Below are 14187 nucleotides of genomic sequence, written 5' to 3'. Positions count from 1 at the left end.
TTATATTATATTATATTACGTTGCGTTTGTTGCAATGCTTATTGTTTGCCATGGGTCATCATGGTTTATCTACAGGTTTTAGTATAGTTACAATGGCTGCTATCCGCCTACAGAGGGCGCTGATGTTGTGGTTCTGCCGGCTCCTCGGCTCCTCCAGCTGTTTGCTCGCGGCAGCGCTGCTGTGATTCACAGCTGTAGGTCTTCAGTTCTCTCCACGGTCAGGGATGATGCTGACGGGTCATGTCAAGAGAAGAGGCGAGTGGAACTTAATTACTCTTGAACGAAACTTCTGCTGGACAATATACTAAAGACTGAAGACATTTAAAAGAAGACCTTGCTGCTCAAGAGTGTTCGTCTCATCTTTCTATTCTAAGCTGTTTGATTCGTAGCTAAAAGTGTAAGTATTCAACAGATGAGCTGTTTCGTTCGTCAGGGTGTTGTTTTACCACATATACGCTAAAAAGCGAAAGCCTAATGCAACGCGACTAATAGTAACAACTTGTTCATTATCATTAATCAAAGTTTTGGTTTTGTTTCTGATCGTGAATGTGATTTCTGAAAATTCATCGTTATGATTCTCATGGTTTCTTTTAGTGGCGGGTCATAAAATGTTTCCAGAGAGAGGAAGCTTGGCTTTTCTTAGTGTTTTGATCGTGGCGCTGTCATGTGAAGCGAGAGGTGAGTCTTTTATTCATTCATTAGGACCGAATTAAAGAGAGCGTCATTTCCTTTGAGTATATATACAACCTTGACAGGAGCAACTTTAAACGCGTACGTCTAACATTCAAAGTTCGTAGAGAAGTTTAAGGGGGAAAGTGTTCAAAAGTAGTTATCACATTTTAATATACCAATAAAAGCACACTTTTTACATTACTTTAAAATTATTTTTACAAAAATATCTGTAGGCCTATACCTTTAGTTGTCTATATACACTGTAAAACCCAAAAAGTTCAGGTAACTCAAACCATTTGAGGAAACCGATTGCAACAAACCATTTAAGTTCAAAAACGAATCCAAATAGTACTGTGAACTTAATCCATTTGAGTAAATGAAGGAATTTGAGCACAGTAAAAGTCAATAAATGAACTCAAACCAACTGAGTACTGTAAAACCCAATAAGTTAAGGCAACTCAAACCGTTTGAGGAAACCGTTTAAAACCTCATCTACTGTATATGAGTCAGTGGCGTAGCGGACGGGCCCGCAGGGCACGCACCGCGGGGGGGCCCCGCGTCATCGCGATTTTCAATAATTGAAAATCCGGCAACCGCAATAATCAAACTCTTGGGAACAACTGTGGTCAGAACCAAAGTGCACAGGTCTGTGTTCTCTGAACACCTTTCAAGCGGTGGACTACTTCATTCTGATTGCTTGCCGCCAATGTTGCCAACTTAGCGACTTTGTCACTAGATTTAGTGAATTTTCAGACCCCCCCAGCGACAAATCAAGCAACTTTTTTGTGTGTTGGGGATTTTTTTTTGTCAGTCCTCGTACAGCAGCCTCTCCCACCTGCAGCCCAAGAGCAGATCACCCCTCTGCGTACCGACGACAAATGATTTAGCACAGGCAGTGTGAAGGTATTTCCCTTGTACAGTGAAACCGATCTACTTCTCCATAATTTTAACAATTTAATTGGACCGTTTATTCTTTTCTTGTTCACAATCACAGATATTTTAGTGACAGTTTCTGAACTTGCCTGAGTTTATTACATATGAGAGATTACTGCACATTGACTACACATCTATAATGACATACTGTGAACTTACTCCATTTAAGTTGAAGTAATGGGGTATTTAATTAACTCATCACCTTCAACACTGAGTTCAAAATTCTTTTCATTTATTCATTTATTTTCTTTTCGGCTTAGTCCCCTAATTTATCGGGGTCGCCACAGCAGAATGAACCGCCAACTCATCCAGCATGTTTTTACGCAGCGAATGCCCTTCCAGTCGCAAGCCTTCTCTGGGAAATATCCACACACACTCATTCACACTCATACACAACAGACAATTTAACCTACCCAATTCACCTGTACCGCTTGTCTTTGGACTGTGGGGGAAACCGGAGCACCCGGAGGAAACCCACGCAAACGCAGAGAGAACATGCAAACTCCACACAGAAACGCCAACTGACCCAGCCGATGTTAGAACCAGCGACCTTGCTGTGAGGCGACAGCACTACCTACTGTGCCACTGGGTCGCCAAACTCTTTTTAAATGAGTAGAATTAACTTTGTCAGTTTTGAGTTAACTACGCTTATTTCATTTGATAAAGTTGACTGTTGGGTTTTATAGTACATCTACTGTATCTGTCTGTCTGTCTGTCTGCCTGCCTGCCTGCCTGCCTGCCTGCCTGTCTGCCTGCCTGCCTGCCTGCCTGTCTGTCTGTCTGTCTGTCTGTCTGTCTGTCTGTCTGTCTGCAACCCATATAAAATTAAGTAGTGCACCCAACAGTCAACTTTATCAAATGAAATAAGTGTAGTCAACTCAAAGTTTTCTGAAAGTTAATTCTACTCATCTGAACAGAGTTTTGAACGCAGTGTTCTAATTACTTAACTCAATTTACTCAACTTAAATGGAGTAAGTTCACAGTACTCATATAGATTAGTTTTGTAACTCAAATAGTTTGTAGCAATCGGTTTCTTCAAATGGTTTGAGTTGCCTTAACTTAATGGGTTTTACAGTACTCAGTTGGTTTGAGTTCTCTTCATTTATTTGGTTTTACTGTGCTCAAATTCCTTCATTTACTCAAATGGATTAAGTTCGCAGTACTCTTTAGGATTAGTTTTTGAACTTAAATGGTTTGTTACAATCGGTTTCCTCAAATGGTTGGAGTTACCTTATCTTGCATAGTGTAAATAAACAGCTCCAGACTCACATGCGATTTTGCGTCTATGTATAAATCATTATGAAACAAAATAATTGTGATCCAGGTTGTCATGAATAAGCTAAGAACCATTAGTTGAGGCTGGTGAAGTTTTTATTATTATTTTTTTTTTTGCACAGATTTCAATGTGTCGACACAGGTATTCATTTTGTTTTGCCTGTATATGTATTTATTTATTTGTCTCTTAAAGAGCAAGAAGCTGTTGATTTAATTTTCTAAATCACCAAGTACCACTACATCAGTTAAAAAATATATTTCTATGCTCTACTGAAAAAACTAGACAGCCTGAGGGTGAATAGTTTTTAAGCATATTTTAATTTTTGGGTGGACTATCCCTTTAAGTTATTGTAAAAATCTGTTAATATTATGACATCAACATTTTACAGTGCTACCGAAGCAATGTTAGGAAGACATTAAAAAGTGACCTTTTGCTGCCCAATTTGTTTATTGACTACTTTAAGCGCATCAGGGAACAGGCCAGCCATGTGCTGTGTTTACTGACACAGCAGACTAACCGCAGACTCACAAAGTCATTCTTTTGAAGTCCCACATCTATATCTGTGCTGGGGTGTCTCAGTCCAAACAAGAGGTCCCTGTTCCCTGAACTGTAACAGAAATTTAGAGGTACATAATTCAGTGTTCCCTGCCAAGTTGAAAAGAAATTTACGTAAATCAAAGTCTAACCAATGACGCCTACTGTGCTGGAGATTGTGTTGATTCAGAGAGGTGCCATCTACCTACTGTGAGCCCTAAGGACATTTTACTGTCTCTCTAAAAAAAATAATGAATTATTTTTGCTCTGTTTTGAATTAAAATTCCTTTCAAATGAATGCATTGATTAGAGAAGTCATGCTGGGACGCCAGACCTGTTTATTCTTTATGGTGCCTTAGCCATTTATGGTCTTGTTTATGTTACTATTATCTGAAACAACATGGCATAATAAATCTGGATGAGTTTACTCCGGTGTTTACTCTGTTAAAGGTGATAACTATTATTGCGCCCGTAAGAATGCCAGGTTAATCCACGAGTCAGAGACTGACCTCTGCTAAGTAAACAATCCATTGTCTTCTCTGTTTATTGGTCCATTTGTTTACTCGATCTCTCATTGTGTGCCATCGAGGGGGTTCCCCATCTGCGTTGTCCTTGGATTGCTCTTTTCCTTTTCCTTATCAGCCATTCTTGGAATGCTGAATCCCAGTTTTCAGTATCTGTGTGTTAAAACAAGGAAACGGGAGTGAGATATATGACAGCCTCTCTGTGGTTTTATGTGAAACAGCAGCATTCTATAAGGTTTTATGGCCACACTTTACAAGAAGGTTTCAATGGTTGACGTTAGTTAATGTATTTGCTAACGTATAAACTAAGTATGGCGACATGGTGGCTTATTGGTTAGTACTGTTCCCTCACAGCAGGAAGGTTGCTGGTTCGAGCCCCGGTTGGGTCAGTTGGCAATTCTGAGTGGAGTTTGCATGTTCTACCCGAGTTGGTGTGCATTTCCTCCGGGTGCTCCGGTTTCCCCCACAGTCCAAAGACATGCACTACAGGTGAATTGAACCCACATGGAAAGAACCTATATAAACATATATGTTTTAATATATGTTTTGATGTAGGTTTTTAATATATGTGACATATAAATTGGCAATTTTCCTCAATTTTATATAGATTACATATATTAAAAACCTATATCAAAACATATGTTAAAACATGTTTATAGGTTGTTGTCTTTTTCGTGAGGTCTCTCACTTATTTACTATGGTTAAATTCCATAGCATGCTAATTACATGTAATGGCAATTTAAAGTGTTTGTGCATACATACTTTTTTTTTGCATTTTTTTTTTTGTTAGTTCATAGTAATTGCCTTGATAATAGAGCTAGGCATCAGTTATGGCAGTTGCCAAAGTGAGATGTGAGCTATATAGGAGACATATCTTGTAAGTACATATATGGCGTTTATGTGGATATAAAGAAGCAATACAGAAGACCTGAATGGCCTGTATATGCACATATTGTATATGCACCTTAATTTTGCCTATATGTGGCATATATACCCATACTGTATATGTAGCGTATATATTATCATATATGCATATATATACTGCATATAGGTTTCATATATGTGCATATATCCTCATATAGGTTCTTTCCATGTATGAATACACTAAATTGGCTGTAGTGTGTGTGTGTGTGTGTGTGTGTGTGTGTGTGTGTGTGTGTGTGTGTGTGTGTGTGTGTGTGTGTGTGTGTGTGTGTGTGTGTGTGTGTGTGTGTGTGTGTGCGTGTGTGTGTGTGAATGAGTGTGTATGGATGTTTCCCAGTAATGGGTTGCAGATGGAAGGGCATCCGCTGTGTAAAACATATGCTGGATAAGTTGGTGGTTCAATCCGTTGTGGCGACCCCTGATGAATAAAGGGACTAAGCCGAAGAAGAAAGAATGAATGATTAATTAGGTATGAACAGTCATATGCAGCTTTTATTAATCATAGTTCAACATTTAAAAATGCATTATTAAAATCCCAATTTGTGTTCATTAATATTAGCTAGTGCACTGTGGGTTAACATAAACATACAATAAACAACTTTATTTTTATTAATCATCCTAAACAAATATTATTAAATACTGGAATAAATTAACTGTTTATTGTCTGTTCATGTTAGTACATACATAAACATTATTGTACACTGTAAAAATGCTGGATTCCACACAATTCCTTCACGTTGTCCCAAAACAAATAGATTAAGATTAAAGCTCATTAAATAAGTAGTTTGATCAAGCAGCAAAAGTAATGTTTTGAGTATAAAGGGTTACCACTTTTACATGAATAAACAATTAAGAAATGTTTTGGGGAAAATGTTATTGAAATGGCTTTGATTTTAGATATTGTCAGACACACGTAAGTGTGACTGGTTCATTTACGAAGGTTCATTATTGCTGAAGTGATTATTATGCTGTAGAGAAATACAATGTGGAGCTCAAGGCAAGACAGTTACTTGATGTGTTTGCATTGAGACTTGCTCATCATGAGTCAACATCATTTCTGTGTGACACAAGCATTTGTTTCCCTAGAACTCTGAAAGAGCAGTTCACCGCCTTCACTGTAAAGATGAAATAGAGCAGATCTTTCCTGATTACATTTGCATGTCAACACAGTGCGAAGCTTGAAGTTTGAAATGGAGTTGGAGTATCTGCACTGACAAACCAACATTTCTTACAGAAATTCATTTCATTCTTGATTAATTTTCATTTGTCCAGAATATTGCATTAATTGTGTATCATTTCACCAGCAGTTACTGATAAGTCAGCCTACAAGTGACAAGTTTATTTTACTTCAGTTTATGTGACCAATGCATTCACAACTGTGATTTATTCAGAATCTAAAGAACTAAAGAAGTGTGTCTATATTATCAAGTCATTGAATCATTGGTCCAGAAAGAATCATTTTAGTTATGTGATTCACTAGATGTAAATTACTCAGAAATAGCTAATTTTTTTATAAAAATAATAGTTAGATAACAATCAAGTACCACAAAAAGAACCATCTAATTCTAAAGTGTATAAAGGGTCACTCGCTATTTACTCTCCTTCAAATGATTCCAAACTTTTATGACTTTCTTTCCTCTGTTGAACACAAAAGAAGATATTTTAAAGAAAGCTAAAGAAATCATTCGCTTACATAGTAAGAAAGAAATACTATGGAAGTAAATGGTTACAAGTTTTTTAACCTTTTTCAAAATATAAAGGGTGAGTAAACGATGACAGAAACTTCATTTTGGGTAAATTATCCCTTTAATGAAATCATTCAAAATTACAGTTTTTTCTCAGTCGTTTTGTTTTGTTTCTCAGTTTAGAAATTAAACTAGCAAAACGGTAATTGTGTTTCTCAAAAAAATGCATACAAATAGCAAAACATTAGGTATTACCTGCAAAAGCCAGTCTCTTGCTCAAAATCCCTAGTTCATCTCTCAAAGTGTGGTTTATTCATAAACTAATTTCGAGAGGATCATGTGCTTATGATCAACACGGCTGGCTCCTTATTAGCTCCGTAATCTGCCCTATTAGATGATTGCGGAAGCATTATAAATTATCTGAGTTTTTCACTCCCCCCCCCCCCACCCCCCCCCCCCCCCCCCTTCCACCCCTACTTCCTCCCCCTTTTCCGATAGGGCGACATGGTGTCCCAGTGGCTAGCACTGTTGCCTCACAGCAAGAATGCCGCTGGTCCAACCTATCGGACCGGTTGGTGTTTCTATGCGGAGTTTACATGTTCTCCCTGTGTTCGTGTGGGTTTCCCCCGGTTTCCTCTCATCTTCTAAAACATAAACCATAGCCAATGGACTAAAACAAATGATCACCCAATACAACCTTAGTTTACACTTCTCACGGCGACAAGCAGGGGGGTTCTCGAGACCTACGTGAGCTCGAACTCCCCTCTCGCCCTTCTAACGGGAGGGAGCCCCGCACTCGAGGATATTACGAGCTCAGGGCTCTCTCCCGGGACAGCATGCCAAATACGCTTTACTGATTATCAGCTAAGTGTGAACTCTCGAAACTAAATTTCTGTGTCAATGAAGGTGTCAGTGCCGTCAGAATGACAAGTCATTGTGTCCTTGTATATGCGCACCAAATTGGTACAAAAGCTGTCATTGGAGCAGTTTTCAAAAAGTACACTTTTGTACCTTAATAGAACGTTTTTGTACCTGAGGGAATACTTTTGTGCCTTTATTTCTGAGAGTGTGGATGAGAGTAAAATTACTTAGTTATGTTGTCAATATAAGTGTACTGTAGAGGGGTGTTCTGATGTAAAATATGCCAATTTTTTTATTTTATTTTATTTATTTATTTTTTTTGCTGTTTGTTAATCTTCATTAGAAATAGTCAGATTCACCTGGAAGAAATTTACCAATTGTAGACAGATCTACAAAGTCTAATGGAAATGTATTGAAAAATGCATTATGACACAATATTATGAAAACTTATTCAGACATTTTGCGTGTAAAGACTTATGCCATTATTAAATATTTCGGGGGTGAGACTATTGAACAGAGACCAAAACAATAAATTTTGATCAACATGACATAACAATTGAAAATGTAGGAAACATCAGAAAATTGCACATAATCATTTGCATGGATGTATGCAAGCATTTGCAACTTGTTCAAAGGAATTTGAAACTGCTTTTCTGATGTGCACAAGTGACACCATGATGTAAAGATTGAACAGGTAGTTTTGAGAATTTAAATTCTGATGTGAGAAATGTACCAAAGCCACTCACAAATCTGTAATTGTAGACCATTTCAATGTGGTGATGTCATTGGCTCATAAACATTTCCTGCTTGCCGTCAAGCTATTTGATAACTGTAACAAGAGGCAATTTAATCTTATTCTAATGTTAAAGCCACTGTCATAACATTATTTGTCAATATGTGGACCTTTTTGCATTCTCAGAAGCTATAGAAATTAAAAATGTAAAACAGGAAATACATTAGGAGCATTGTTATTGTTTACATCCCTTAAAATGGTCTATAGACGAAAACAGCAGGTGTTTAACTCTTCTGCTTGTGAGCCAATCACCCAAAACTCAACTCAATACCAATGGTAAACAGGACTTATGAGTATGAACCTCTCAGGTTGGCATGACACTCCTCCAGCAGTTCTTACACACACAAACACACCAGTCAGCTCAGACAAAGTGTTAACACAGCGGTTTGAGAAATGCTCTGGCTTTGCGCTTCTCTCGTGTGGTCAGATATTTCCTGTTTCTCACTAACGTTCCTGCTGGTGGGCAGAAGCCGTCTGCTTTCTCCCAAGAAAATGTTCAGGTTCCTGTGGCACGAGGCCTGGCTGTTATGAGCCGCTCAGCTTGACATTTGGCTGTTTTTTTGACATTTGTTCTGGTCTGGCAGATGATTGCCGCTGTGGAGCGTGTACTTGGACGCTGAAGCGATACTAATAAATATAGCTCAGTGATTTACTCACTCTGCAAGTTCGATGGAAGACAGAAATGTGTAGCCGTTACCAGCTGTTTAGAGTGGCACAAGTATCAAAGGCCTGGGTCGTGCTCTTTTAGGAGGGTCAGGTACGATAAAACTTGGTGTATTTTTAATTTGCAGCCACACGAACATCAGGGAAAGACTTTCACTCTTTTAAGGGTTTCTCCTTTTTTTCCCCTTTCTTCTTAGATATTTAAATCAGTTCCAGACTCCGGGGTTGTACGCAGGAGATGTTGGCCCTCATGCTCCATTTACCTCAATGATCTACCTTTTAAAGTAGAAACGGCTTTGATAAGAACAGGGAAAACAGGCTTGGGTTGTGCAGCGCTCCCTTCAGCTGGCTTCTCAGCAGGTGTCAGGATCTCTGGGTTTATTAGACTGATAATGTGGCTCTGCAGGCAGGCTCTGCTTATCAAACAAATGATAATGGAGCTGCTCTGTTGGAGCCGTGCTGCGTCTGTGATCTGCCTCTGCAGGACAAAAGTAATGCAGGCGTCAGTCTCGGGATGCTCTGGCCAAGTTAGAGAGAAGCCAAATGCGATGAAAAAACATAGGCTGCCTCGTTATTGATTCGCAGGACTGCGCTTGCATTATGATGTCGATTCTAATGGTTTTTTAGAAAGTTCTGCACACCCCCTGCTGATAATGTGTTTATGAAATGTTTTGGTTCTGCTATCGGCTAACGGTAAGACTGTGTGTTGTGATATGAGACTTTGTTTGACACTTTATTGTTATATGAGATTACATGACTATATTCCTCCAAAAGGAGAAAGGTTCAGCAGCATATGAGTATGTCCCACAGGTCACACATGTCAGAAATCTCCATAAAGCTGGTCAGCATTACTACAATATTATTTATTCATTTAATATTAATATTCATTCATTAATTTTCCTGCAGCTTAGTCCCTTTATTCACCACAGCGGGATGAACCGGCAGTTTATCCAGCATAGTTTTTACACAGCGGATGCCCTTCCAGCTGCATCCCAGTTCTGGGAAACATCCATACACACATATACACTATAGCCAATCTAGTTTGTTCAATTCACCTATACTGCATGTCTTTGGACTGTGGGGGAAACCGGAGCAGCCAGAGGAAACCAGGGAGAACATGCAAACTACAAACAGAAACGCCAACTGACCCAGCCAGGGCTCAAACTTGCTACCTTCGTGGGTTTCCTCCGGGTGCTCCGGTTTCCCCAGAGTCCAAAGACATGCGCTAGGTGAATTGAATAATCTAAATTAGCGTTAGTGTATGAGTGTGTGAATGTGAGAGTGTGTGGGTGTTTCCCAGTACTGGCTTGCGGCTGGAAGGGCATCCGCTGTACAAAACAAATGGTAGAGTAGTTGGCGGTTCATTCCGCTGTGCTATGATAAATAAGGGACTAAGCTGAATTAATAGTATTAACATTAAGTGTGACACAGTGGCTCAGTGATTAGCACTGTCACCTCAGAGCAAGAAGGTCACTGGTTTGAGTCCCAGCTGGGTCAGTTGGCATTTCTATGTGGAGTTTGCATGTTCTCCCTGGGTTCGCGTGGGTTTCCTCAGGGTGCTCCAGTTTCCCTCACAGTTCAAAGACATGCGGTATCGATGTTTCCCAGTGATGGGTTGCAGCTGTAAGGAAAACATCCGCTGCGTAAAACTGATGCTTGATAAGTTGGCGATTCATACAGTTTTATAGTATAAAAATCACTACGTCTATGTGAAATCCCCATATAGATAGCTGTATGTTTGTGGGTCCGTGCATGCATGTGAGTGTGTTTTTTTTTTTGGTTACCATTTATTGTATTTAGTCTCACAGACTTTTTTCTCACATTTTTTCTCAGATTATTTTGTGGAAATTCAGCGTGTGATTAGTGATCAGATATTTAATATAGTAGGCTTAGAATTTTTTATTACTAAAATTTATCGTTGTGTTTATTTTGATGTTTTAGCACAGGTGAATAACGGCGCTATAAATAAATGATGTTACTTTTTTGAGTAACGAGTAATCAAATTAATTACTGTTTTCCCTGTTACAACACCATTGCCCTTACTTACAATAAAATGTGCGTTACTAAAATTGAGAACACTGAAACAGTTCTCATGCGAGCAGCATCTCTCTCAGCTATATGGCCTCTCTTTCTCTGGGGTGGTTGTGTGTGTGTTCAAGGCTGTGGCGGGACACATAACCAACCAGCGATGATGATTGGTGCGTTTGTGAACAAGGTGTAACTGAGAACGTGATGATTGGCTTAGATAGAGTACATTTCCATCATTTGCAAGGCAGAGTAGGGTGCACACACCAACAACCAGGAGTCAGAACTATTCAATGAGTTCAAAGGTAGCTTTTGCAAGCTGGACATATGAACTCTACTTCTCTCTTAAAGTTCTTGACCATCTCTTGTGTTTTATTGTCCAACTATAGAAATAATAATATTTATGATTTGTTGAATTTGATTGTTTTCTCTCATATTGTCCCACAACAACGTTAAAATAATGTAGTGTACAATGTTTTATGTTTATTTTATAGTCATTTGACAAATAGATTTTATTAAAGTAACACATTAATTACTTTCCCTGGCAATTAGTTACTTTTATAATTATGTAAAACATTTACTAACTACTATTTGTGAGAGGTAACTAGCAGCTATAACTAATTTCTCTTTTATATGAACGTGCCCAGCACATATTTTTGGGAAATCTTTTATGCATACCTTTTTTCGTACCCAATAAAAAAGGCAATAAAAGTTATTTTGCAAACTGCGAATATATGTTGATTCAATGACTTCAGCTTGAGGTCTGAGCCTAATGTACAGTACCCTGTGTCAGAGTAATGATGTACCTGGCACAGAGCTGAAAATGCCTAAGGATACAAACAGCTGTAACCAGAGCTGTTCTTATCTGCCTGTCTGTCTGCATGTACTGGAGACAGAGTTATTGTCTGCCCGTCTGTCTGAATGAGCTGCAAACTCTGTATCAGCTAAATATGGAAGTCTGGTAGTAGAAAGAACTGTAAGCAGAGATTAATCTGGAAATGTCAGTGTGTTATTCTTTTGAAAGGATCATTATGTTAAATGTATGTGTTTGCATGCATGTGTACATGTGTTTGTAATTTGGCTCACTTTCAGGGATAATTATGATGTTGATGGAGGTGATTTTTACTATTAACACATTTTCCCGCTGACGTTTGCCTTGCCACAGGAAGGGAGTGTTGTTTAAAGGGATAGTTCACCTAAAAATGAAAATTCTCCCATAATTTACTCACCCTTGACTTTTGCTGAACACAAAAGAAGATATACTGAAGAATGTTGAAACCTGTAACCATTGACTTTATTGTAGGGAATACAACTACTATGGAAGTCAATGGATAGAGTTTTTTTTTTTTTTTTTTAATTCATCTTTATTTGTATAGTGCTTTTACAATGTAGATTGTGTTAAAGCAGCTTCACATAGAAGATTATAGTGAATTTGCTAAATTTAAATTCAGTTCAGTTCAGTATAGTTCAGCTCAGTGTTGTTCAATATTCACTGCTGAGAGTCCAAACACTGAAGAGCAAATTCATTGATGCGCAGCTCTACAAGTCCCTAACCATGCTAACCAGGTTTCCGACCTTCATCAATATATCTTCTTTTGTTTTTTAGCATAACAGAAAAAAAACTTAAACTGATTTGGAACAAGTCAAGGGTGAGTAATTAGTGGCAGATTTGTCATGTTTGGGTGGAAATATCTCTTTAAGTGTACCTAAAGTATGGCAGTTGAGTTTTCAGAAAAATATGTGAAGAGTTCAAATGCAAAAACCTCTAAGTGCCATCTAAAATTGTCTTCAAAATTTATCATTTATTATCAGCTCATGTCTTGATTGAGAAATTTCACTTTTATGTTAAATTTTTATTTTATTTTAAAATGCTCTTGCAGAAAATTCCAGATGGCACTCAGAGGTTTTTGCATTTCATATTATCTTAATATTAATCAATGGCAGTGAGGAAGAAACCATTTTTGTGCATATGGGTGTTTTGGAAGATATTAAATATACAGTTTCATGCTGTTTTATTTATTTTATTGTGCGTGTGTGACGTGTATTTCCTAATTTGTGTCAAATGTCCTCACAAGTACTGCAATACCAGTACCTTCTGGGGACATTTTTTTGGTGTAAATGATGAAAATGGCTCAAAATCACACAGTATGAAGTATTTTCAAAATGTAAAAATGCAGATTGTGTTTAATGTGTTGGGCTTAGTGATCTCATTGGCTATAACAGTACACTTTACAATAAAAGTACATGAATTTTGATGCCTTGTTATGCAAACTAAACATTACTTTATTATGAACTAATGATGAGTAATGAAGTGACGAGTTTGTTAGTGTTATTGAGATTGTTTGTTATTTAATGCATTAATTAACACAACACACAGCAAAATCCTGAGTAAAAAATGTAACCCGTTCAGAGTCTTTGGTCCCTCTTTAAAGGGCCATGACACCCCCCTCTTTCGGTTAGAGTCTACTTCAGAATTTTTTCAAAAGATGCATGATTAATGGGCGTGGAGCTCCGCGAGCTTCGGGCAGGAGTGGGCGTGGCCAGCAGGGGAGAAGGGGAGCGAATAACTGCTGTTGTCAGTTAGCTCACAAAATGAGACACAAAGAGGAGACGCATGAGTTTATAGTTTACAAAGTTAAAATGCAAAGAAATGAACAGTGATTTAATGCCCTGCTACATTTGTTATTTGTAATTTCATATACAGACAACAACAATTTATATCATTATAAAGAAAATCGTGTTCATGTAAACACTATAAATGAGGACTTCTCCCTCAATCCCCGTATCCAGCAGACTCAGTGCAGCAGGTCTCCTGACCCGTCTATTTTAACCATTAACCCTGCTGGTAATCTGGAGGATTTAGGCAAACACAGCAGCACGGCGATGTGTCTGAATGTGAACGAACTCCTGAGAAAAGATAGCGCCTGCCATTCTCTAATTCTCGTGCTGCTCTCCCGACAAAAATGCTAGCAGAACACACACAGCTTTGCTGTATGATCGGCCCTGACAAGATCGCGGGGGAAAACATGCAACAAACCCCGTGGATGATGGAAACAAATGCATATGAGCCTTTATGAACGGCTATACTGTGTTGTGGTTTCTGTGTCTCTCAGCTCGGGCTTTACTCTGGCAGGTCTCATGAATAATTAAGTAGCCGGCTCTTCTCATAGGATAAGAAAACTCTGCTATGAATAATAATGAGAAACCGACGCGTCATCATTGCACTTGCAGTACTGCGCTACGTCGCCGATTTTGATCCCGCCCCAAAAATCATTTTAAACCCGGAAGCTGAAATTA

The 14187-nt window shown here is 38.5% G+C and overlaps 1 protein-coding gene across 2 annotated transcripts in view; it reads left to right on the top strand.

The window, feature by feature from the left end:
- The first annotated feature begins 204 nt into the window (after positions 1 to 204).
- The window catches only part of fgfrl1b (fibroblast growth factor receptor like 1b), a 78883-nt gene continuing 64900 nt past the window's right edge, over positions 205 to 14187 (top strand). Inside the window, exons 1-2 of one of the 2 annotated variants that reach the window (XM_087280440.1) lie at positions 205 to 397; positions 595 to 678. In XM_087280440.1, coding sequence (XP_087136566.1) covers positions 609 to 678 — 70 coding nt within the window. In that variant the 5' untranslated portion in view covers positions 205 to 397; positions 595 to 608. 2 annotated transcript variants of the gene reach the window in all.

This window comes from Danio rerio, chromosome 14 (assembly GCF_052040795.2).
Source record: "Danio rerio strain M-AB ecotype USA chromosome 14, GRCz13ab, whole genome shotgun sequence".
Taxonomy (NCBI): Eukaryota; Metazoa; Chordata; class Actinopteri; order Cypriniformes; family Danionidae; genus Danio; species Danio rerio.
The sequence above is the reverse complement of the archived record's forward strand: the minus strand, read 5'-3'. Positions and strand labels throughout refer to the sequence as shown.